Below are 27,060 nucleotides of genomic sequence, written 5' to 3' on the forward strand. Positions count from 1 at the left end.
CAGGATATGCTAAACTGAAGTAGTGAGTCTTCAGTCTGAATTTAAAAGCTGAGTCTGAAGGGTACCAGCAGGCTGACCATTCCACAGCTTTGGGGCCTTTAACTAAATATTCAATTTCCCACTGTTTTTTTATTAATACTTGGAATCATAAGCTGGCCAGCATCTTGAGATCTTAATGTGCATTCTGGTTTGTAAGTCATGATAAGTTCAGACAAGTAAGCCGGGCCTAGGCCATTTAAGGCTTTGTATGTTGAAATCTGCCCTAAACTTATCCGGGAGCCAGTGTAAGGACTTAAGAGCTGGAGTTATGTGTTCACATTTTCTTGTTCTTGTAATAATTCTTGCAGCATCATTTTGAATTAACTGAATGCTGTATAAAGAACAATTTGAGCAACCAATGAACACCGCAATTCAGTAGTCAATCTTACTAGAAATAAATGCATGAATTAATTTCTCAGTATCCTGCATAGTTAGAAAATGGCTTAATTTTCCAGATTGAAAAAAAAACATTTTGGACAGTTTTGTAATGTGTGCTTTAAACGACATGCTAGAGTCAAAGATAACACCTAGATTTCAGACTGATTCAGTAAAACGAGTGGTGATTCCAATGGAGTTAAATAATGACAAATTATTGTTGAGATCTGCATCATTACCTTCAATAATTTAACATTTCTGTTTGGAATATCCACTGTTTCACTGTCTGTATTTTTTAATTCCCCTTTACCATTCCTGATGTACTCCACCTCCTCTTTGACTGTTCTTTTACTATTAAAATGTTAAAAGAATCTCTTTGGATCATCTTTCTCCATATCTGCTATATTCATCTCTAATTGCCTTAGCCTCCCTACTATCTTTCTTAATGGTTGCCCTCAAGTTCTCATATGCCCTACAATACACATTGGACTTATTAGTCTTATGTGCCTTATAACTTTTTCAGTGAGGCTAGATGAATTTAGATCCTCCTCTGCTTCACTATCATGTGGGGTTCCGCAAGGCTCCATACTTGGTCCTCTGCTATTTTCTTTGTATCTCCTGCCTCTTGGCTCTATTCTTAGAAAGCATAAAATTGCTTTCCATTGTTAATGCAGACGATACTCAGGTTTATGTACCCCTCAAACGCAAGGATGCTTACTCCATACAAACCTTGGTTATGTGCCTAGAAGAGGTGAAAGCTTGGATGGCAGTAAACTTCTTAAATTTTAATGAAAATAAGACAGAGGTTATAGTTTTTGGTCCTGGGGGCACCAGTGGGTCTATTTCTACTTCTGCTCCTGTGGATTTGGGTCCCCTTGCACAATATGGTACACCTGTCATTACAAATCTGGGTTTTAGGATAGATGAGGATTTTAGACTGGACGATCAGATCAGCGCGGTGGTGAAATCTTGTTTTTTTCAGCTGAGACGTTTGGCGAAGATAAAAAACATTCTTTCCAAAGATCAATTTACAACAGTAATCCACGCTTTCATTACAACCCGGTTGGACTATTGTAATTCGTTGTATGTTGGTGTTAGCCAGTCCACCCTGTCTCGGCTCCAGCTGGTGCAAAATGCTGCTGCACACCTTTTAACTGGCACGCGAAAAAATGAGCACATTACACCTGTACTATCCTCACTGCACTGGCTGCCTGTTCAGCTTAGAGTTCATTTTAAGATTCTTTTATTTGTTTTTAAGTCCTTAAATGGGCTTGCTCCACCCTACCTCGCTGAGCTGCTGCATATGCACTCTCCTTCCCGCTCACTCAGATCAGCTGGTCAGCTGCTTCTGGATGTGCCTAGGACTCAGCAAAAGCTCAGGGGGGATAGGGCTTTTTCTGTTGTGGCTCCAAGGCTCTGGAATTCACTGCCGATCCACATTAGACAGGCCTCCTCACTGCCCATTTTTAAGTCTGCTCTTAAGACTTACCTCTTTGGTTTGGCATTTGATCCTGTGTGAGCAGTTGATTTTACTCTGTTTTAACTCTGTTTAGTTGTGTTTACTAGGTTTTAATTAGTTTCATTTATTGTATTTTATTTTACTTATTTATTATTTTGTTTTTGTTTAAAATTTATTTTAGCCTATGTTCAGCACTTTGGTCAGCGGCTGTTGTATGTAAAGTGCTTTATAAATAAAGTTGACTTGACTTGACTTGACTTATAAAGCTGTTTTTTCATTTGAAGCTTCTTTTTCAACTCTTTATTAACCCGCTGCAGAGCTTTTTTAAATTTCCTAATAATTCCAAATTTAGGTATCTACCTGTCTTGCATTATATGCAAAAACATTTTTTAGCCTGATGCACTGCTCCTCAACTGTCTCCACACTTAAACGCTTGTCCCAGTCTATTCTCTTTAGACTATGTCACATCTGCTCAAAATTTGCTGTACCAAATTTAAACTGAGAATTGTATAATATTATGGTCACTTGACCATAGTGGTTCAATCACTTCTATACCCTCAATTCTGTCCTGATAATTACAGAATACTAAATCCAGACAGGCTTTGGTGCTTTAACATTCTGTGTTAAAAAACAGTCACTGATTACATCTAAAAACTCCTGCTCTTGTGCTCCACAATTTACAAGGTTATCCCAGTTAATATTCAGGTAGGTAAAGTCCCTCATGACTATAATATCTCCTGCAAACATACCATTTTAATATTATTAAAACACTTGAGAATTTCCATTAGTACAGCCTCCACAAGATTCTCATATCATCTATGAGGATCACCACACCATTTTCAGCCTCTTCTGTGAAGCAGATACAATTACTGATGAATCCATGATCCAGAAGAACCAACTCTGCTGAGCAGGCCACTGCATCAAAATACCCTACTCCTAACTGTCCAAGTAAGTCGGCTGGTTTGAAGAAATGGTTGTAAGACACCTGAAGGTTTACTTTACAATGGTTTAGGCAAATACCAGTATCGGAGAAATATTTGATAGATAGATAGATAGATAGATAGATAGATAGATAGATAGATAGATAGATAGATAGATAGATAGATAGATAGATAGATAGATAGATAGATAGATAGATAGATAGATAGATAGATAGATAGATAGATAGATAGATAGATAGATAGATAGATTTTGTCCAGGATAGTATGCATCTTCCTGAGTGACCACTGTTCTACCAGTTCCTCCAGTGAGTTCTGCCTGACTTCCAACTTTGAACCAGCCTTTTTAATCAATTTTTTATTCTGTTGGCATCACTTGCACTAATGCCATTGCCCCAGCACACTAATGCATAAAAAGTTTCACTGGCCACCACAGACAGGTAGAAAACACGTCAGAGTAATCTATGTATACCAAACAGAGTGAACCTCCTCAGGAAGTACAGGTTACTCTGGCCCTTCATATATGCATCCTCTGTGTTGGTACTCCACTCCAGCCTGTCATTTAGATGCACCCTGAGGTATTTGTATGTCCACACCACCTCCACATCTTCACCATCAATGAGAACTGGGGGCATGGTGGACTTGACCCTCATTAAGCCTACAGTTGTCTCCTTTGTCTTGTCAATGTTGCACTACAGGTAATTCAGTTTGCACAATTCGACAAAGTCCTTCACTAGTGGCCTGTATTATTCTCCTCTCCAATGCTGATACACGCAGCTATGGCTGTGTCATCAGAACATTTCTACAGATGATACGATTCAGTATTGTATCTAAAATCTAGCACATTCAGAATAAATAGGAACTCCTGTGCTACTCATGACCATGTCAGATACAGAGTTCTTAAGCTGCACAAACTATCATCAACCACTTATGTATTTAATTATCCAGAACACAGTGGTAGAATCAGCCCTCACTGATTGGAGCTTCACCCTCAGCAGTTCGGCTTGTATGTTGGTAAATGCTCTAGTTAAGTCAAATAACTAGATGCTCACCCTGCTGCCCAATTTCTCCAGATGGGAGTAGGCTCTGTTCAGCAGGAAGATGGCAGGAATGACCACCCCCTATGTGTTCCAGGTAGATAACTACATAGTGTCCAGTGCTCTTCTAACCAGGGGTAGCAAGTGAGCCAATTTCAGCCTTTCCAAGGTTTTCATAATGTGTGAGGTCAGAGACACTGGTTGGCAATTATTTAAAACTTCTGCTTGCTCTGTCTTGTAGACTGGTACCACATAAGATGTTTTCTATATGGCCAGGACCCTTTGTAGGATCGGACGCAGAATGAATAGATGCTGAAAAACTAAACACAGTTACCCAGCACACACTTTTTCACTGCCTTAGGGTTAACACCATCAGGTCCGGTAGTTTTGCCTTGCCTAAATTTTCCTAGTTCTTTCTTTACCTCATCTGCTGTGAAGGTCAGTCCTGGATAGCTGGGAGGTTGGCAGAATTTTGGGTATAAGTTACTGTAGCTGGTGCATGAGGTCAGAGACACTGACAGTTGGTAAGAGTGAATCAAAACTGTGGGGGAGGGAGGGTGTGTGGACTGAGGTATGTGGTTTTAGGACAAGGAGAGCTGAAACCCTTGGGTTGCCCAGATGCCTACAGGAGGTGGGTAAACTGTAATCAGGAAGGCCACAGTGAAACATGTCCAGGAATTGGTTTAGAACATTAGACCTCTCCATACTTCAACTATCTTAATCTGTAAAAAACACTCTAAAGCCTATGATGTTTTTCATTCTTCTCCATACCTCCTGTGTGTTATTTTACTCCAGCTTGGCCTCTAGCTCTCTTTTGAGTTTCTCTTTAGCCTCCTTAATATTTTCCATGAGCTCTCTCTTCATTTCCAGCTGTTCAGTCCTGAAGGTTCTCTTTTTTGTTGTTCAGGCAAGTCAGAGCTGGGACGAAGGAAGGCAACAGTCGACTGGAGGAGAGCAGTCCAGTAGAGAGAGGAGAGGAGGAGTAAGAAAGAAAAGACAACTTGTTCTTGCGCTTGTGTATACGCAGTACTTGTAATAAACATGCTCTGTTTGAACCTGGAACTGTGTTGGTGTTTTGGGGTTCTGTGGTGCCCCCTAGTCTTCACAATAGATAAATACTGATTAAATGAAGATCAAATCTCGATATGTTCACATATGTTATAAAAGAACAAAAAACATTTTACAGGTTGTATTTACCTTTTCACATGACTGCAAGGGGCATCTTAACTAACTGCAGAAATCTACTCAACTGGTTCCTCTTGATACTTTAGTTTATGAATGCCCTCCATGGCACTGTATGATTCATATCCTGGTAGTTTAATGTGAGCCTGACCATACTTCTGATGACATAGACAAAATATGGCACAAGAAGGACAGGGGAGGAGAAATAACATTTGCAGAAACTTCATTCGAATGGTGCATCCTCAGTACACTGACCCAAGGAGATTTGACTTTCCATTCATCTGAAGTCCCACATATATCCTCCATTCTAATTCTAATTGTAATTGGCTATAAAAGGAGATAGGTTATGTTAAATGTAAAGTGAGTGTGGCTACATAGAGTACATGAATGGTTCTGTTTCTGTATTGTAGTCTGAGACAACCCTAGGATTGGATTAAGTTAGTTTGGTAAATGAATAGATAAGCAGATCCATAAATTAAGGACTAATGAGTGTAGATGTAGTTTGATGTTTGTTTAGCCTGTCAGGGAGATCTGGCCAGCTTCAGTGAGAAAATGTGAGTTCCTTTCCTGAAGAGAGAGTGCTGCTTTTTACGTTGAATTTTTGGCCATAAGTCCTGGAGTAGACAGTTGCTCGACTGTTTAGTTGTCTTTGGTGATTTTACTACTGAAGGTTGTTTGTTGAATGAATGAAACTCTCTCTCTCTCTCTCTCTCTCTCTCTCTCTCTCTCTCTCTCTCTCTCTCTCTCTCTCTCTCTCTCTCTCTCTCTCTCTCGCTCTCTCCCGCTCTCTCTCCGTCATGCACGCATAGTTAGCTTGGTAACCGAGGTTCCTCTATCACTTTTCGGAGTTCCTTTATTTCAGCAGGCTGTCTGGGGTTGCAGAGTGCTTGCACAATTCTGCATAAGCAGCAGAGTTCAGCTTTCACGTCCTGACAGTCTGAAGTGGCTTTTTCTGTATGCACCCAGTGAGAACAGGTGGAGTGACAAGAGGATCAAGCAATGGAGGTCAGAAAACTTAATCTCTAGCAGCAAACAAAGACAGAAAGAAAGACAGAGAAAAAGAGAGAGACAGCCAGTGAGGCAACTCTTCAGCCATGAATCGCAGAGACAGTAAGAGGTGAGCAATCTCCCTGGTGCACTTGCTTCCTTGCTACTTTCATCCTGACACTTGTTTCTCTTTTATTTTGGTTTTGGTGAGAGTCAGGTTTATGCCACTGCATTAATGCTCTTTTTCTAAATGGATGCATAAAAGGAAAGTGCTGCAAAGTGTCTGCCTTGGCGAAAAGCCAGGTGTTTTTATATAAATGTGTTGACTTATTTGTCTTGCTGAAGCACTGTCACTGAGCTGGGCCTTTTCTCGCAAAGCGGCTGCTGTTACAAGAGGCTTTGCTGAAGTTTCCTGTGTGGTTGGCAGAGTGCTTATAGAAACGAGTTAACATCGCAGACCAGTTGTCGAAACTAGGAAGAATAAGAAAGAGCAAATGAAGACTTACTGGCTGTCTTTCTAAAAAGTTCTCAGTCACCTCCATCTTACGTGTATGTCGTATGGCGGCATTTGCATAAGTATTTATTTTGAGACCACCTAATAGGGAAAATTAATATGGCATTAGGGAAAGAAAAAAAAGGTATGTTACCAGCTCTGTAGCTTACCTGTGTAAGCAGGAAGGCGCTTAAAAGGAGCAAAGCCAATGTAATGCTACTTTTTCATTTACAGGTAGAGCTTATTTGCAGGTGATCAGACTGTAGGCTGATTTCAGGCAAGGCACACTGTCAGCTTAACTGCAGTTGCCAAATGTTCCGCTATCTTGTGTTTCCAGTTGAATAAAAGCTATTGTGCCAGAGAGGGTTACAAGAGTGTTCATTGCAGCAGGGAGGCCAGCAATTTGCATGAGGACTGCAAACACATGACTTGTTGTTTAGGGAGAAAAAAAAACATTTGGATAGTGTAAAAGTGGGTGAGCCAATGTGGAGGCAATCGCAGGCTTTCCTGAACTCAACTCTTTTTGGCCGCAGTGTTTAATTTTACTCTCTCTGCCTGTCAAACTCAGGTAGGTTTCGGGGAATTTTTGCCCTAAGCTGCTGCATGATCTACTGAACCATGCATCAGAGGCTTCTTTAAAGACTGCAGACTTAGTTGAATTTTCTTTGTATAATGTTAAAGTGTTTCATTTCCTTCCTTGTCACCTTCGATCCACTTCAGAATCCTGAACGCTTTGGTTTTGAGGCAGAAATTATCTTTGGATGAGGATCCAGTCTATCACATGGCACGCTCATGCACATCCCCAGTCAGACTGGGACAGTTTACGAACAAACTAAATTTAACAAGGCTGGGATTGGCTCCAGCAGACCCCCGTGACCCTGTAGTTAGGATATAGCAGGTTGGATAATGGATGGATGGATGAAAATTTAACAAATGAGACAAGACCATTGAGTTCATCAAGCTCATTTGTTTAGCTAATTGCTAAGGTGTCCTAAAATTTCATCAAGGTACTTCTTAAAGGTTGTCAAGGTTTCTGTTTCATCTACATGTCTTAGTAGTTTGTCCCAGATTCCCACATGTTTTTGCATAAGGAAGTGCTTCCTGGATTCAGTCTTAAATGTACTTCACTTTAAATTCCACTGATGTCCTCAAGTACGTGATTCACCAATAAGATGAAAGAATTCTGCTGAAAAATTTGAAGACCTGGATTAGGTTCTCCACACAGACCCCTCCGGTCAAAAGACTAAACATATTTAATTCTTTGAGTCTGTTGGTGTATGACATGTCCTTAAATTCTGGGGTGAACATGACTGCCCTTTGCCTAGTTGCAAGTGATGCTATGTCTTATTTGGAGCATGGGGACTAGAACTGCACACAATACTCCAATAGTGCATTTTATAGTCTGAGCATAACATCCCTCGATTTATAGTCAACAATTGTTATGATATAACCTAACATTTTATTTGCTTTTTTAATTGAACATTGTTTAGATTATGATAATGTTCTGTCAACATAGTACCTAAATCCTTTTCAGAGGTCACTTCCTTTAGGACAATGTCTCCCATGCTGTATTTATAATTGTTCCTTTTGCCCACACGTTGCACTTTGCACTTTTCTACATTAAAGTACATTTTTCAAGTGTTCATCCAGTTCTCAACCTTGTCCAAGTTCTTTTGAATTGTTTTTGCTGCCTCCTAAGTGTTTGCAAAATTTTACAAGTTCAGTAACTACACCAGAATCAATGTCATTAATATAAATCAGAAAAAGTAACAGTTCATGGACAGACCCCTGAGGGACTCCACTGATGACCTCACTCCATGTCGAGCATTCTCCTCTTTTCTGTACTCTTTGCCTCCTGCCAGTTAGCTAACATGAGATCCAGTTTGGTAGGATACCTATATTGCCTACCTCTTCTAGTTTCAGAATTAATCTTTGGTGCGGAATGGTATCAAAGGCTTTTTGAAAGTCCAAGTAAACTATGTTGTATGCTTTGCTTTTGTCAAATATTGCAGTTGCCCGTTCATAAAATCTAAAAGATTGGTGTGGCAAGATCTTCCTCTCATAAACCCGCACAAGCTGTTAATTAGTAAGGCAAATTCTGTATGCTTGCAGATCACTAATCATATGAATAATTGACACAATGAAAATGAATAACCCACCCCAAAGAAGGAACCCAGTTTGGCTAGAATAGAATCTGGCCCCTAAAACAGTAAACTAGACTAAGCAGACTTGATAACTGATGCATCAATCTTTGACATGTTTGCTCATTTACTCATTATATGATTCATTAGGAATATCAAAATTAGTAAGACTGGTATTCCATTCAGATGTGATTCCCTCCTTGCAGCAAGTGCATCAGAAATAGGCTCTGGCACATTGAACTGTATTTAGTGAGCTCAATAATGGATGCACTCGAAGAAGTGGTGGCTCTGAGGCTAGGGATCTGCACTGGCAATCGGAAAGTTGCCGGTTTAAATGCCAAAAGAGACTCTGCTCTGTTGGGCCCTTGGTCAAGGCCCTTAACCTGCAATTGCTGAGTGCTTTGAGTAGTGAGAAAAGAGCTATATAAATGCAAATAATTATTATTTTTACATTTATTTAACTTGTGATTAACTGGGATAATCAAAATTGGTAAGACAGGCATCTGATTGAAGGTTCCTGCCATGCAACTTCCATTACTACAAGCAGCTCTAGCACTCTGCCACGTTGAATTTGACTAAACAATTCAATAATGGATGGATTGATCCCTGATATGCTTGCAATTCACTCTTAATTGTTTAATCAGAATTAGTAAAGCCGGCCTACTGTGGTGATTGGGTTCCTGCCTTGAGTCACATGTTCCCTCCTTGCATGATTCTGAACTAGATTTAGTGGTCTAGTTTATCTCAGTACATTAGCAATTGGAATGAAAATTAATAAGACTGGACATGGGGCACTGAAGTGAAATAAAAGAAACAAATCTATTACATATGTTAAATGCTAGGGGTTATCTGTCTGTCATGCAAAAACTCACAAACCACTAGGTCTCAAACAATGATCTTGGTCTTAATCAAGAGCTTATGGCGTGATATGCATAACACGACCCAAGAATTAGCGGTACAGGCTACATTGACTTAATCATTTTGGGTTATTTTATGCATTCACTAGTTGACAGGAAAAGAACAGCGGTGTGGGCACAATAACATGGTTGACAAGAAAAGAACCATGATGATGTCTGCTGACAGTGAAACACACTGCAGAAACCGACTGGTAATTTTCAGAATAAATGCATGTCATGCACTCTGAGCACACAAAAAAGTCATAGACAACCAAAGAAGTGGGGTTGCAGGCTACCTCTGCCATGTCTCCTGACATCTGCTTATTGAACTCAAGTTTTATTGCAATTCAGGGATTTGTCTAAATATGCAATATGGATCACCAAGTGATGGGCTTGGAATGTTAGTAAGATGATACCTTAATGCACTTTGTCAAAAAGCATGACTGGTTTGTAGTTTATTTTTTGTGTGTGTTAGGAGTTTAATCACTAATCTGGAAAAGGCAAGGCTAAATGATGCTAAAGGGTGGTGACAAAGCCAAAGCTTTGCTTCTGATTTCTTCTGAGTAATGTCCATAAACTTTGTAGACTCAGGCATGACCATTCAGCTGGACATTCTGTTGCACATGTGATAAGACTCTATCCGAAAACAACTACAGGATTGGTTAAATTAGTCAGCTCTATTTTACATTGCATCCGTTTTGTGTAGCATACTTCAGCAAACTGATAACAATCGTGTTGAAGGACATGAGGCAGCACGCTAGACCAATCTGACAAACTAGTTCTTAATTTCCTTTTTCTTTGGAAGAAGTCACTTAAAAAAAGACATATTTTGTCACATTGGGTCCCCATGTGTTTTCAGCTGAACCACAGTCCCTTGTCTTTTGGAATTCGCTCTACCAGTTGAGTGTCTGATCTGCTTATTGACAGTGACACAGGACTACAGAAAGCCATTATGTGCCTCAGTGTGGAGCAGATATAAGCAAAGAATGAACTCAGAGCAAAATTCAAAGCACTTTCAAAGAAATGTAGCAAAAGCGAATCAGGTCACAATGGTTTCTACTGCCATTCATCTTCCTGAACTCATTATTTGCATTGTGCTTGTTCATCTGAAGCATCCTGTTCCTTAGTGGACTTGTTGCTGGTTTAAAGAGAAGAAACAAAGTGCCACGGTTTCTTCTGTTTGGCCACAAACTCCTCTTAGAAAGGTGACAGAATCAGCCTCACTGCTGCACTACAGTTGTAAAACCTTCTTGTAGTATTCTCTTCTGTTTTTTTTTTAACTTTCATAGTTTCAGCTTCCTGTAGGCCTGTAGCTAACTATAACAGGCTGGCCAAGTTTCCATGCTTTAGCCCTCTTTCATTAGTTGCCTGTTCCCTGTTTGTCCTTCCTTCTCCCTTTGCGGTGGTCACATGTAATGTACTTGTCAACTTACAATAGGAGGACTCAAACTGCTTTTGATTGAACCAGCATGTCTTGTGGAGACCTGTTCTCACTTATATTTCAATGAGACTCTTCTGTATCAAATGCACTGATCCTTAATCCACTGTATTTTGACTCCATCTCATATGTCCTTCTTTACTTATGCAGACCCTGAAGTTGATTACCTTATGACTTTTTGTTTGTCTTGTGGTTCAGTTCTTCCCTGTTACTTTGAATTATGCTCTATTTCGTATAGCAATGAGCCATGGGATGGTGTGCTCTGTGAAAGGTACTATATAAAATAAGCCTTGGTTGGAGGCGTGACTGTCAATTCTCTGTAGGCAAACTGAGGTTGCTTCATTTTCAATAGATTCACTTCTGATTTTGCGATCCTTTTTACTCTTCCATAGTAAGAAATTTACTCCTTTCTATCTTACAGGTAGACTTCCCATAGAAATTATGATTTTTAAAGAAAAATCAAGTCTTATTTGGTAAATAATAATGATACTACTCATGGTAGGTACCAAAGAGAATGGTAAAATCATTGTCAGGAAGTCAGAGAACCTGAGACACCAAAACCAAATCATGGGGCAAATTCAAAAAAGTCCTGTGTTATTTTGAGTTTTTTTTACCCCAGCTTTTGCAACAAAATAAGAACATAAGAAATTTGACAAAGAAAGGCGACTATTCAGTCCACCAAGCTCATTTGTTTAGCTCAGTGTTTCTTAAAGTATAGGTCGTGAGACATTTTCGCTCACGAGACATCTCTAATTAGTTGCGCTGAATCATAAATTACAACTGAAGTAAAAGAGAAAGGGTCATGAACGGTTTGTGGAAAGCCCTACAATGAGTTGCTGCATGCATGGCTGAATCAAACTCCACAGAACAATGGCCTGTGATGATTCTCCAAGGGGAAAAGGGACGATGTTTGCGCAAAAACTTCTGTTACAGGTCGCGAAGGCAAGCAATAGGGTGATGAGGAAAATAAGTTTAAGAACCACTGATTTAACTAATAGTTAAGATGTGCCAAAATCTCATCCAGATACTTCTTAAAGGCTGTCAAGGGTTCTACTTCAACTCTGCCTTGGTAGTTTGCTCTAGATTCCCACAACTCTTTGTGTAAAGTAGTGCTTCCTGGCTTTAGTCCTAAATGCACTCCCTTTAATTTCCACTGATGTCCTCAAGTACGTGATTCACCCTTAAGCTGAAAGAATTCTTCTGGAATCCTCAAATGCCTTTGAAGATTTTGAAGAACTGGATTAGGTCCCTACGCAGTCCCTTCAGCTCAAGACTAAACAGGTTTAATTCTCTGAGTTTATACAAGAAAAACATTGCAGCTGTTGTTATTTTAATGTTGTCTATTATGAAGTACTGTATTTATTTATGGGAGCTTTAAACATTTCTATTTATTTTTTTATTATACATTTAATGTTCTTTTATTTATGCAACTCATTGAGACACGTCATGTGACCACTATTGCCACATCTGTACCATTAGTGGAATTTCCACTATAAACATGACGGTGGTTCAGTATGTCAGTGTCCCTTGGTTAGATAAAATTCAGTTCTTAGCAATAGTTAGTTTTCAAACCGAACAAGCCAAGTGTTAGCTTTTCACTTTTTGCAGTTTTGAAGTCCTTGTCGCTCCTGACTAATGATTCTAGTTATGCCCTCACATTTTCCTTGCTCGGTTCCTCTTGTTCCAGCTGGTTTTGTTTTTGATCTTCACTTGTCCCTCACTAAGAGTTCCATCTCACGCCTCATCTCCTAGTTTTTCTTTCACTCACAATAACCTTTGGAGACTGCAGTCTCACCACAGACATTATATTGGGACAACTTGGCAATTGTCTAGCAAATGATCTTTCTTGATCAACCGAATGGTCCTCTCTCATTTGCAAAATATCCCTTGCTCTTATAACCATTGTTCCCTAATAGTGACAATGTAAAAATGCTAAAGCTGCTTACTGATAAGCATGTTAGAAAAAGAAAACATCTAAAGTAAGTAAAACAGTATGATAAGACACCATTCTCTTCCACTAATTTACATTTACTTATTTTGGCAGACATCTTTATCCAAGGTGACTAACATCACTTAGAATACAATTGGTTACATTTCTTTTGCTTTTCCAATTGAAGCACAGGTATGTCAAGTGACTTGCTTATGGTCACACAGTGTCAGTAGCAGGATTTGAACTCACAACCCCAGGGTATAAAGTCCAAAGCCTTATCCACTTGTACCATACTGCCTGCAACACCACACTAATGTAAAACAGACTTAAGAATATGATACTGTAGCTGCTATTATTCTTTGTGTAGAGTCTAGGGTTCCAATCCTGGCCTGGACAGTGTCTGTGTGAAATCTGCAAGCTCTTCTGTTGTCTATTTTTATTTTTCCTTGTTCAGCTTTCCTTCTCCCATATCCTAAACACATGCTGTTTAAGTTATTCCTCAATCCTAGATTGGATGAGTGTGGTGTGTGTGTGTGTGCCCTCTGTATAGGCTTGGTGCCACATCCAGGTTTAATTTCTGCCATGTGACAATCAGACAGGGATAGGCACCAGCTTCTCACAATCCTTAAGTGTATAAGTAGCTTAAAAAATGGATGGATGGATACTGTTAGCATGCATGGCATAGTGGTTTATGCTCCTGACTTATAGCTTCAGGAGACTGGGTCCGATGCTAACCATGTTCAGTGTCTATGCAGTGTTCTGGTGTCTGTGTGGGATTTTCGTCTGGTTCTTCACTTTCCTCCCACATCTCAATTTCATATGGCAGCTATAAGCTGGCATGGTTAGCGCATCCTGAGATGAACTGGTGGCCTGTCCAAGGTGGCTACTTGCATTGTGCGCAATTGCTGCCAAGATAAATTCTGCCCCTTGCAACTCTAATAATGGTATGAGCTGGTACAGGAAATGGATGGATGTATTTTTGGCTGTGGCATACTAAATGTGGTCTAATTTGTCTGATACTACTTTGAGAGGGTGACAGACATGGCTGTAACAATTTACTGGTTTTGAGGGCCAGATAATCATTGTTTAAAACTGAGCTCCTCCCGTCAATAAGCTATCCACTCACATGGGAGACAAACATGATAATTACATGTTGGATTGCAAAAACAGTACTTTATTGACAGGTAAAAATGAAAAAGATGAAAAGGTGGTGCAGATTTCAGCTGAGCACACCACGTATTTTAGAGCTAAATGAACATTGTCTTATTACGCCTGAGATGTACAGCAGCATGCAAATCCATGGCCAATATTTGCATGGCTATCTCTTCCTGCTACTCTCTATCACCAAACAAGTTTGGTTTCTTTTTAGCCGCATTACTGTTGTGCCTTTAGTTTTAAAGTAAATAGACACCATTTGATAAATAAAATTCACAAGTCTGGGTATTCTTTTCAATTTTTAAACAAATAATGCTCTGCAGCTCTAAAAAAGTATTACAAATTTTAAAATACAACTTTCGAGCAGCTGTCCTCCTTTCACATAGACTTTGGTTTATTTGCTTTAAACAGATACACACGGCCCTGTACACCTTTATCATCTCCATTGTCTTCACTCTTAAGCCTCGTGCTACATTCACATGCTATCAGACAGATGGCAAATACGAGTTTCTGAGTCGCAACTTCCATGTGAATGCCCTACTAACTCTAAACTGTGTGTCCGATAATTCAGAGAAAATAAAGCCAATTTGTGACATAATGTTGATCTTTTAACTTATTGAACTAAATAAAATAAGAAATATAACCTGGTCAGTCAAAATGAAATTTTTGTAGTCAAATTTAGATGGAGCAAAGTGATGCACATTTAGTAAAACAGTGACCTTGTGTTTCTCTGAAAAGTCAGACCAGAAATTCACGTGAACACACTGAAGTAAGAAGGTGAAACATCACAACTCAGAGCTCAGAAAACTCTGATGGCATATGAGGTCAGCATTAGTTCCACTCAGTTTGGTGCACTCAGTAACCAGAAGCCTCTGTATTCTGTGGTTTTGTGCATCATTTCTGCTCTCTTCCCAGTACAAACCCTCATGATGGTGATCTTGTTTGAATCTTTTTCTCCAAGGATGAGCTCATCTCCTTTTTCCCTTTATTGTACAGGATATACGAGCTTGTGCCTACTCATCTTTCTCTGTTAAAGTGTCACCAGTTATTTTTGCTCTGTGCCTTCTAGCACTTTTTTATTTCATGTGCAAACTTTCGTTGTGATCCCAAACATCTGCTGGAGGCATCAATGAGTTTGTGTCTTATTTCGGCGTTTATCTTCAGTGTTTCACTGCCACAAGTTGATGCTGTTGCAGATATAAATGTAGTTAAGTCAGTATTTTTATTTTGGCTGTGAATTTTGCTGACTATAATGAATACAATTGCTGGAACAAAGGTGCTGCCTTATCAGTGTGAGAGTTCGCACACATACTGTATCTTTGGGATCTGGAAAAAAAGGTTGAATAAGAAGAGAATGTACAAAGTCCACCCAGACACTTAAATGAACCCATAATTCAGCAATGCCACCTGCATGAAAACCATAAGGTTTTCTGGTCCTCTTTAAAATTCTGAACTGGATGAAGAAGATTAGAAAATGGATAAATGATATCTTAATGCAGGTAAACAGATAAATCACCTCAGAATTCAGATGACTCCGTTCAGTCTACTAGGAGCCTCCATACACTATACTGCACCCCTCTGGAATACCGTGTTCTGTATGCAGAATACTGTGTGATGGTCTGGGTCAGCTCCATACGCCCTGGTTGCTTCTAATGTACCCAAGGATGACTGGGGCAAATGAGGAGACACACAGTTAGCAATTGGTGGCGCAAAGTGTTTTGGTGCTTTTATTTACAACAGTGTCCAAACGTTTAGTGCTTCAAATAGTCAATAAATAGCCCAATGGAAATCAGCTGGAAGTGGTGGTTAAAAATGTCCAAATAAATAATTCCATTAAAAGAATACTAAAACACGTGGCAGGAAGTAGCACCTTAAAAACTCATGAGCTCTGGTGCATTCTTCTTCAAACTGCTGTTTCCTCTGCTTACCCCACAAAAGATGCTGTAGCCAAAGGAAACATCTTACTGACAGTCATAGCTATCCTTTTAACTGGGTTCGGGCACCTACTGTCATCACAGCTTTCTAGGAGGATGCCATGCTGAACCTTACACCTCCGACTCTCGCTGTCACTTCTTGGCCTTAAGCTAGAGCCATCCTTAGCAATGGATCTCTTCAGCTACCTCAAGATGCTGTGAACTTGAACCCGGACACAGACAGACATGGACTCAGAATGTCCCACAAACACATACGTTTTATTACCATTCTGCACAACACAATAAACACAACCAATAAAGCTCAGTCCTTATCTCTTCACTGTCCTCTGTCTCTTTTCTTCAGCCACTTCCACTCCTCACTCGCAAGCTCCGTCTTTTTCCACCCGACTCCGGCTCCCCAAGTGGAGTGAGGTGGCCTCCTTTATACTGCACCTGGAAGTGCTCCAGGTGCTTCCCGATTAACATCAGGCAGCACTTCCGGATGTGGCAGAAGTGCTGCATGTGAATTCAGCTCCTCTTCTGGTTGCATTTCAAGGCTCCAGAGCTGTCCAGGCACCCCCGGTGGTGGCCATGGACTCCCACAGGGTTGAGCTGCTAAGCTCCAGTTCTGTGGCCCCAATGTAAACCAGGGGGGCTGCCCTATCGTGTTCTGGGTGAGGTAATGTTGGTGATATGTCTATTCCCCCGGTCCTCTCCTCAAAAGGGCATCCCGACCGGGCAAGATGCCCGGCCGTCTATCACAGTGCTCAATCAAAATGCCCCACTTCAGCCCCCCTGAAGCATCAGCTATCGGCTGCCTACCTCCCCTCTACCGCATGCCAGCGTTGCTCAATCCTGCCATCACTGTCTCCATCTTCTTATCTTATCCTATCCTATCCTTTCCATTCTCTATTTTTCTTCCCTCCCGATTATGCCCTATAGTCTCCCTTTATAGATCCAATTGGGTGTAGGTGCTGTCCTCCACCTGCTCTGAGATGTGAATGAAGCTCTTGACCAACCCTCTCACATTTGCACATGAATGCACAGTCAGACAAGAAGCCCAATCAACCTCAGAGTGGCACATGCACGCTCACACATACATCTGCACACACTTGCAGCCTGCAAGTTATGGAACTCCCGATTATTTATTTAAAATTTGAAACATCACAAACCTCTCTCATCATATGCTGTACATGTTTAAATGTTAGTTAGACACATGCTAAATGAAGACAATGTCTTCCCTAGCTTCCAATAGCAGCACTGCCAGTCAAAAGAATGGACATGCCTAGCAATTGCCACGTTTTCAATAGAAATTGACACCTTTTTTATCAAATTAGTATAAATCTAAAAAAATAAAATAGCCAAGCCTTTAGTAGTGCTTCTAATGGCAATTACCACTTGAAATTACTGGTTTTAATTTATTATTATCACATATGACTGCAAAGCTCCATTTTCATTAGCTATTCTTTCACAGTCCTAATGATCAACTTCCTTAGCTTATCCTTAATAACTCATTTTAAATGCTAATTGGTTATTAGAGAAACCTTTATAACTGTGTTAGCACCCCTGAAACGTGCTATTCTGCTCAATAAAGCAGGGTACTGGCATTCCCAAAGTTCAGTTCTGGTTTCCAAATTGGCCAATATGAACAGCTTTATCAAGAAAAAAGACTGAAGTTTATTCCACATGACAGATTAGCAAGAAATAGGAGATTTCAAACTAAAATGTTTATTATTGTCTTGAGGGAAGACAGAAAATGGGATCTCACTAGGGCACTGATGGGATGGCTGCCGACAATGGAACCTTACAGTCATATGTGAATAAGAAATTAAAAATCAGTCATTTCAAGCAGTAATCGCCATTAGAAACATTAGTAATGTTTTATCTTCTTCTTCTTCTGCTGCTTCCATCTTGTCCCACTTGTATTTGGGATCGATGTGTTTGATCAACATTCTCCAAACAGCTTGGTCCTGCACCTCCTCACCAGTCAAGTCCTTTTCCTTCAGATCCTCTTTTACTTTATCCATCCATTTCTGCTTTGGCCTCCCTCCCTCCCTCCCTTTTTCTTTCTCTGTACTTTCATTCCTATCATTCTTTTGCCCAAATATTCATTGTCTCTCCTCATCACACGTTCAATCCACTTCAACCTACATTCCTGTACTTTCTTAGATGTCTCTCCACCTTTTGTTGCACCTCTGCTTGTTTCATTTTATCCTTTTTGTAACTCTACACATCCATCTCAACATTTTCATTTCTGCCACATCAAACTTCTTCTCTGCTCCTTTACCAGCCGTATCTCAGCTCCATACACCATTGCTGGTCTTACCATTGTCTTAAAAAACTGACCTTTAACCTTCACTTTAATTCTTCGATCACAAAATACAACTGATAAATTCTAATTGTTCCATCCACACTGCACTCTATAGGTTATCTCTGCATCCAGTTCTCTGTTTTGGGCTACTGCTGATCCTAGATATTTAAATGTATCCACTCTTTTCAATTGCTCTCCCTGCAGGCTAGCTTCTGAATTCTGATAACAATTAAACATCATATATTCTGTCTTCTTCCTATTTATTTTCAAGCCTCTATCTTCCAAAGCCTTTCTCCATTTTTCCAACATCCTCTTCACTTCCTTTTTTCTGGTGCTACAAAATACAATGTCATTAGCAAAATGCAGGCACTGGGAGATTAGTATTTTATCTCATGAGCCATCACCATAACCAGATCAAAGAGGTAAAGACTCCAACAAGATCCTTGGTGCAGACCTACTCATACAGGGATCTTGTCTGTTACCCCAACGTTGCTTTTAACCCGAGTCCTCACTCCTTCATAAATATCCAGGACAATCCTTACATACTTCTTACTAGTAATGTCAGTCAGTCAGTCAGTCATTGTCCAACCCGCTATATCCTAACACAGGGTCACGGGGGTCTGTTGGAGCCAATCCCAGCCAACACAGGGCGCAAGGCAGGAACAAACCCCGGGCAGGACACCAGCCCACCGCAGGGTACACACACACACCCACACACCAAGCACAGACTAGGGAGAATTTAGGACTGCCAATGCACCTAACCTGCATGTCTTTGGACTGTGGGAGGAAACCAGAGCACCTAGAGGAAACCCATGCAGACAGGGGGAAAACACGCTCTAGTAAGGTTTTATCTAAATTTTAAAATCAATTTAATGGTATCTTGATAAAAGGTATACATTTTTATCAAAAACATGAATATTTCTGGGTGTGATAGGGTATGTGTTAACATTGTGGGTGAGTGGTCATTTTATTTATGAAACAGACCACATCCTCTGTTATAACATCACAATCCAGTAAGGTAAAAATGTAAAAAGCATTTGGGCATTTGTTATACACTTCAAATATACTGTAGTAAGCAACAACTGTGCCTGAGAGTGGCACTCAGATGAGCCAATGGAGACATTTTGGATATAGCAATCCTCATAAGTTTTCTTTATGCTCAGCAGTGTCTACAGTGTATCAATATAGCGTACAGCAGAAGATAGTCTACATGTTTTTCTTCTTCTTCTTCTTCTTCCTCTTTAGGCTGCTCCCGTTAGGGGTTGCCACAACAAATCATCTTTTTCCATATCTTTCTGTCCTCTCCATCTTGCTCTGTTACAACCATCACCTGCATGTCCTCTCTCACCACATCCATAAACCTTCTCTTAGGCCTTCCTCTTTTCCTCTTCCCTGGCAGCTCTATTGTTAGAATCCTTTTCCAATATACTCAGCATCTCTCCTCTGCACATGTCCAAGCCAACTCAATCTCGCCTCTCTGACTTTGTCTCCAAACTGTCCAACCTGAGTCGACCCCCTAATTTACTCATTTCTAATCCTATCCATCCTCGTCACACCCAATGCAAATCTTAGCATCTTCAAGTCTGCTACCTCCAGCTGTCTCCTGCTTTCTGGTCAGTGCCACCGTCTCCAACCCATATGACATAGCTGGTCTCACTACCACCCTGTATACCTTCCCTTTCACTCTTCTCCATCCACTCTTCTCCATCCACTCCACCCTGCCTGCACTCTCTTTTTCACTTCTCTTCCACAATCCCTGTTACTCTGTACTGTTGATCCCAAGTATTTAAACTCATCCACCTTCGCCAACTCTACTCCCAGCATCCTCACCATTCACTGACCTCCCTCTATTTCACACACATGTATTCTGTCTTGTTCCTACTGATTTTCACTCCTCTCCTCTCTAGAGCCTATCTCCACCTTTCCAGGGTCTCCTCAACCTGCTCCCTACTCTCGCTACAGATTACAATGTCATCAGCAAAGATCATAGTCCACGGGGACTCCTGTCTAATCTCGTCTGTCAACCTATCCATCACCATTTCAAATAAGAAAGGGTTCAAAGTCGATCCCTGATGTAATCATACCTCAACATTGAATGACCTCATTGTACATGTCTTGTACAATTCTTACGTACTTCTCTGCCACTCTCGACTTCCTCATACAATACCACAACTTCTCTCAAGGCACCCTGTCATATGCTTTCTCCAGGCCCACAAAGGCACAATGCAACTTCTTCTGGCCTTCTCTATACTTCTCCATCAACATCCTCAGAGTAAATATTGCATCTGTGGTGCTCTTTCTTGGCATGAAACCATACTGCTGCTCGCTAATCATCACCTCACTTCTTAACCTAGCTTCCACTACTTTTTCCGATAACTTCGTGCTGTGGCTCATCAATTTTATCCCCCTGTAGTTACTACAGCTTTGCACATCCCCCTAATTCTTAAAAATCGGTACCAGTACACTTCTTCTCCACTCCTCAGGCATCCTCTCACTTTCCAAGATTCCAATAAACAATCTGGTTAAAAACTCCACTGTCATCTCTCCTTTCCATTCTTCATCCTCTTCATAGCTGTCTTTACTTCCTCTTTGCTAATCCGTTGCACTTCCTGATTCACTATCTCCAAATCATCCAACCTTCTCTCTCTCTCATTCTCTTCATTCATCAGCCTCTCAAAGTACTCTTTACATCTGTTCAACACACCCTCCTTGCTTGTTAGTACGTTTCCATCTTTATCCTTTATCACCCTAACCTGCTGCACATCTTTCCCAGCTCGGTCACTCTGACTAGCCAATTGGTACATGTTCTTTTCTCCCTCCTTAGTGTCCAGCCTCTCATACATCTCATCATACGCCTTTTCTTTAGCCTTCACCACCTCTCTCTTCACCTTGTGCCTTATCTCTTTGTACTTTTGTCTACTTTCTGGATCTCTCTGACTATCCCACTTCTTCTTCACCATCCTATTCCTCTGTATACTCTCATGTACTTCCCCATTCCACCACCAGGTTTCATTTTCCTCCTTCCTCCGTCCAGATGACACACCAAGCACCCTTCTTGCTGTCACCCTTACTACATCTGCTGTAGTTTCCCAACTGTCTGGTAACTCTTCACTACCACCCAGTGCCTGTCTCACCTCCTCCCTGAACTCAACCTTGCAGTCTTCCTTTTTCAGCTTCCACCAGTTGATCCTTGGCTCTGCCCTCACTCTCTTACTCTTCTTGATCTCCAACGTCATCCTACAGACCACCATCCTATCCTGCTTAACTACACTTTCCCCTGCCACCAATTTGCATTCTTCAATCTCCTTCTGCATAGGATATAATCTACCTGTGTGTATCTTCCTCCACTCTTCTACGTCACCCTATGTTCCTCCCTCTTCTTGAAATACGTATTCACTACAGCCATGCCCATCCTTCTTGCAAAATCCACTATGACCTGACCTTCTACATTCCTCTCCTTGACACCGTACCTACCTATCACCTCCTCATCTCCTCTGTTCCCTTCAACAACATGTCCATTGAAATCCGCTCCAATCACCACTTTCTGTCCCTTGGGTACACTGTTCATCACTTCATCCAACTCACTCCAAAAATCTTCTTTCTCATCCATTGCACACCCAACTTGCGGTGCATATGCACTACCAACATTTATCATCACACCTCCAATTTCCATCTTCATAATCATTACTCTGTCTGACACTCTTTTCACCTCCAAAATACTCTTGACATACTGTTCCTTCAGAATAACCCCTACGCCATTTCTTCTCCTATCCACACCATGAAAGAACAATTTGAATCCACCTCTGATCCACCTGGCCTTACTCCCCTTCCATTTAGTCTCTTGCATGCACAATATATCAACCTTCCTTCTCTATATCATATCGGCCAACTCATCCCATTACCAGTCATATTGCCACCATTCATAGTTCCTACCCTCAGTTCCACTCTCTTTACCTTCCTCCTCTGGTCCTGCCTCCAGACATGTCTCCTCCTTCTTCTTCTCCTTCTTATTCTTCTTCTTCGGCCAACAGTAGCCCAATTTCTGCCAACACCCTGTTGGCTAACAGTACTGGTGGCGGTCGTTGTTAACCCGGGGCTTGACCAATCCGGTATTATTGTCCACATATTGATTTGGCAAAATTTTACCCAGGATGCCCTTCCTGACGTAACCCTCCCCCATTTATCCAGGCTTGGGACTGGCATGAAGAAACACACTGGTTTGTGCATCCCCTGTGGCTGGGTTACATGTTTTTTTATTATTAAAAGTAAAAAAAAAACCTGGCTGAAGTTTAGTTTAGTTTTTTTTCTTGTATAGTGCTCTTCGCTGAGTACATGCACAGTGTGCTGTGCCAAATTCACAGGTACATGCAAACACAAATCTACAAATTACAAATTAGAGAATGAGTACACTAAACTGATTAACATAAATGGAGCACTATATGCCCATTACTTTATTGTTAAACTATGGCCAGTTCACAACAGAGGAGTAGAAAACAAAACGTTCAGTCAGAAGCTTCCTTGGAAAAAATAAACCTTTGGATAGTCCATGGTCAACTACATGACAGAAAATCAAAAACAAAGTCAGACACACAGTTCTGGAGACTTTGGCCAAGTAGCCACCCACCACCTTGTGGGCATTCTACAGTAGAGTCAATGCTGGACCTTCTAATCTCATGACAGAATTGGGTTTAGTGGGTACAGGAACACCAACAATGAACACCTCTCCTGATCCAACCAATCCTAGATGTTTTGGATGGAAGAATCAGGATATGGTGACAGTCATATAAAGAAACATAAACACAAAGAATAAACACTACAGGCAAATGTATGTCCGACAGTCATTTGACATGTGCAGATGCCACTGCAAACCTCAAAGCTGTTGTAGCTTAGGTGCATCCCTTCTTGTTTTTCAGTTTACTGAAATGATAATGAATGGTTTGAATGACTGTTTGTCAACCAAACACTATCTTTTCAGTATAATGAACCTTTATGCTTAGACATCCACCCGTACTTACTCAACCCATTGCAGCCGCATAAAGCGCAACCTGTTTCAGATCCTTTTAAAATTCAGTCCATCATGTGGAATAACATAACAGCAATGAAACCTCAGAAAATGTAATGGGGTGGGGGGTGGTTGACACATCTCTTACCTTAGGTGTTGATCATTATGTTAAACTTTCGTTGTGCACTTTTATAATTAGAGTCTTATTAATAAAACATGATGCTTTTGGCTATCTAAATTTGTTTTCAATAGCCCGCTCAATGCAGACAGCATAAACAAGTAATTAATGGATATCTGGGTCGCATGCCTGACATTACTGGAACTTACAGCTGCTTGCTTAGCTTTCGTGCACACTTTTTGACTATGTGAATTGATGGTAGATGGTTGTATAAATGTTTGAGCACAGTTGCCCAATGATATGATTTTTTGGGATACATCATTGCTACTGGAAACAATACAATTCCATATTATGAGCTATTCTCTTCATTTTGAAAATAAAACATCTAGATAACTGTCAGTGAGCAACAGTAAGTTCAACGTTACTTACATTTCTGAAATTTTTTGCAGACTGCTACAAACAGAAAAGAACAGAAGAGAAATAATTTAAAACGTTTTAAAATCTTTTGTTAGGGATCAGATGCCTAAGAATGTATTAAGCACAGTCATCTGTAGTCAACTGATGTGAGTGCCTCCGATTTGTAAAAGCATTCTCGGTTTGTTGCTGTTTAGAGCTGTTTGTACTGACAGCACAGTGATTAGGATATCACTGTACCCTTAATTGTAACCGTAACTAAAATTCGATTAATTGTAGAGCCATTCTGCAAGAGTAAGTCAAAAGCATCCAAAAGTGCTAGACAAAATACAAAAATCAAGAAAGGCATGCCAGGGTTTAAAAAAACAAACTATTAATCCGCAAACCTTGTGCTCTCTAAACAAGGGGCTTTTGCCAAGGGCAGAATGCACAATTCTAGAGTAAAGGCCGCTGGTCAGGTTACAGCTTTGTTTTTCAGTGGCCCTCTCATCATGTGACTACAGCATGATTAACACGGCACAGCCTCAGATGCAAACAAGAGGGGCAAAATGTAGGCAAACACGTGGAGCTTCTGACATACGTAATGGCTTTTCAGTGATTATTTACCATAGAAAGAAAATTTTCATAGTCAGTAACTTGACTTTTAAAGGTGTATGGGAAGATCCTACTGTGTATCCTGGAAAGGAGCGATGTGAAGGGTGTACCAACTGAGCATGACGGTGCCCCAAGGACTGGCTCTGGGCCCTCTCCTCTTCTCCCTACACACCTCTTCACTAGGCTGTATCATCCAGTCCAGTGGTTTCTCTTATTAGTGCTATGCTGATGATACAAAGCTACTGTATATGTGTCATTCCCTGCAGAGTCCCACAGAGATAGACATTTCTGCATATCTCACTGATATTACTTCATCCAGGTTGCAGTAACTCCCCCACCTCAACCTGGCAAAGATGAACCTTATTGTTATCCCAGTTTGTCCATTTATTAAGCAGTCCACCTCTGTTCAGCTTGATTCATTATCACTACCATCTGCCAAATCAGCATGTAACCTTGGAGCGGTGATAGATGACTACTGTACTTTGAGGACAGTTGTTGCTATGGTGACTCATTCTTGGAGATTCACTCTCTGCAATATCCACAAGATCTGACAGTGTATGCAACACAACTCCTGGTCCAAGCTCTGGTCTTGTCACAGTTCGACTACTGGAACTCTCTGCTGGCAGGAGCACCGGCCATTATCACCATGTGCCACCAAGCCATTGCAGATGATTCCAAATGCAGCACCATTTTTGGTGTTCAGCCAGCTGGGGTGGGTATATGATGCTCCTCTCTTCAGATCACTACACTGGCTTCTTGAAGTGGCACGTTTAAAGTTCAAATCCTTGTTGCTTGCCTATAGAGTAGTCAGTGACTCTGCACCTATATATATATGGGACACTTGTGAGGTGCTATGCTCCTTCTGGACCACTCAGATCTGCTGATTAACTGCATCTAGTGTAGTATCAAATCTCAGTTCAGTTTTAAATGGAGGTGGGCAGCTTGTTCCGCCAGCCAGGAACTACATGTGAAAAGTCTTTATACATGTAGTTCCCGGATGGTGGAACAAGCTGCCCAACTCCATCTGAAACTCCAAGTCCCTCAATGTGTTCAAGAAGCACTTTGAAGACTCTTTTGTTTGGTGAATTTCAAAGTGATAGCTGTTAGGTTTTGTAAATCTGAGAACTGTAACTGGCTTAAATTTTACTTTGAGCTTTTCACTTGTGGAAATTAATTTTGTACTCTTGTCGTGTAACACTTGATCCCAATAAGATCCCAGACTGGTTACTTGTTAATGCTGACCTCTCTTGTTTAGTGCATTTTTTTCAAATTTTCCTAAAAGTCAGACGTGAACACATCAGTTGCACACTGGTGCAGATCAAAACAACCTTTCTGTACCGAGGACCTTTGAAAAGGGTGGTCATATAAATGTGATCCAATATGGGACCGATCTAAGTACAGGAAATCCTGTGCATTATGTGTGAAAATGTATGTGCTGTGGTAGTCACACTAAGCATCTCCTGTTGGTAATTTGGGAAACTCATTAACGGCATAATGAGTGGAGGGTTAACATGGGGCATTAAAACACTAAAAAGATAAAAATAAATACACACATTGGTAAAAAATGTAACACAATTTGGATGAAATAACTCCCAGAATTTTCTGTCAATTTAAACGGACCAAACTTAACGCCAGATTCAAGCTCAGAGCCTCTTGCTCATGCAATCAGGCAGCAGTTACAAAAAGTGTGAATTTACTTGTGATTGGGTCTGTCAAAATACTTACAGAGGTAGTGAGAACCCTGAGGTAGCAGTACCCTGTGAGAGCAACCATCATACCCCAAATCTTACACCATGAAAGTGATATGCACAAGTGGCGCGTCCTCTCAGTGCGATCACTTATCATGTGCAATGTGGATATGGAAACACAATAGCTTTGACATATGGAGTAAATGCAGAGGTAGTTCTAGAGATTCTGGGGGCCCCAGGCTAAAAACTCCATAGGGCCCTCCAACTCACCCTCCACCAAGTCCCAAAATGGTAAAATTAATAATCTTTACTTTAGGACAATGTCTAAATGAGTAAGATCAACAGGAAGAATTCAATAAACACAAGTCCTTTATTTTAATTTTGTGAAAAACAGATTATATAAATAAAACACCACAATAAATTATAACATTTGCACAGAAAAATAATAAGAATAGAATAAAGTAAATTAAAAAAATCTGTCTATATGAAATAGTATGTAAAATGCAAAAAATGAAAGGTGCATATGGTAATAAAAGTTTAAATTGTACATTGTAATTTTTGAAACATAAATAAAAAATGCACATAGAAATTTAAAAAACAAAAAAAATCGCTCTTCAATGAATTACTGTAACTTTCAAAAACGCTGCTTGTGACAGTTGGCTAAAACAAATGCAGCCACAACATCCTCCAGGTCCAAAGACCTTCAAACACTGTGCTCTTTTGAAATTAGAGCCCATATGGAAAGCCTCTCTTGGCACATGACAGATCTCAAGTAAAATTTAAACAGTTTTAACGATGAAAAACTACTCTCACTAGAGGCAATAGGAAGAGTCAGACTGTCAAGGGGCTAAATTTTGACCTTTTAGGCTCCCACTCACCCTGTGGCTGTATTTGTGCTGCTGCACACTGAGTAGGGCCTGAAAAGATGGACCCAACGTCTGAACAAACTG

The 27,060-nt window shown here is 40.6% G+C and overlaps 1 protein-coding gene across 1 annotated transcript in view; it reads left to right on the top strand.

Annotated features, from left to right (window-relative positions):
- Nucleotides 1-5,863: 5,863 nt before the first annotated feature.
- rasgrp4 (RAS guanyl releasing protein 4) overlaps nt 5,864-27,060 on the top strand; it is a 156,057-nt gene continuing 134,860 nt past the window's right edge. Inside the window, exon 1 of the mRNA XM_051921377.1 lies at nt 5,864-6,147. Coding sequence (XP_051777337.1) covers nt 6,125-6,147 — 23 coding nt within the window. The 5' untranslated portion in view covers nt 5,864-6,124. The remainder of the gene's footprint in view (nt 6,148-27,060) is intronic.

This window comes from Erpetoichthys calabaricus, chromosome 18 (genome assembly GCF_900747795.2).
Source record: "Erpetoichthys calabaricus chromosome 18, fErpCal1.3, whole genome shotgun sequence".
Taxonomy (NCBI): domain Eukaryota; kingdom Metazoa; phylum Chordata; class Cladistia; order Polypteriformes; family Polypteridae; genus Erpetoichthys; species Erpetoichthys calabaricus.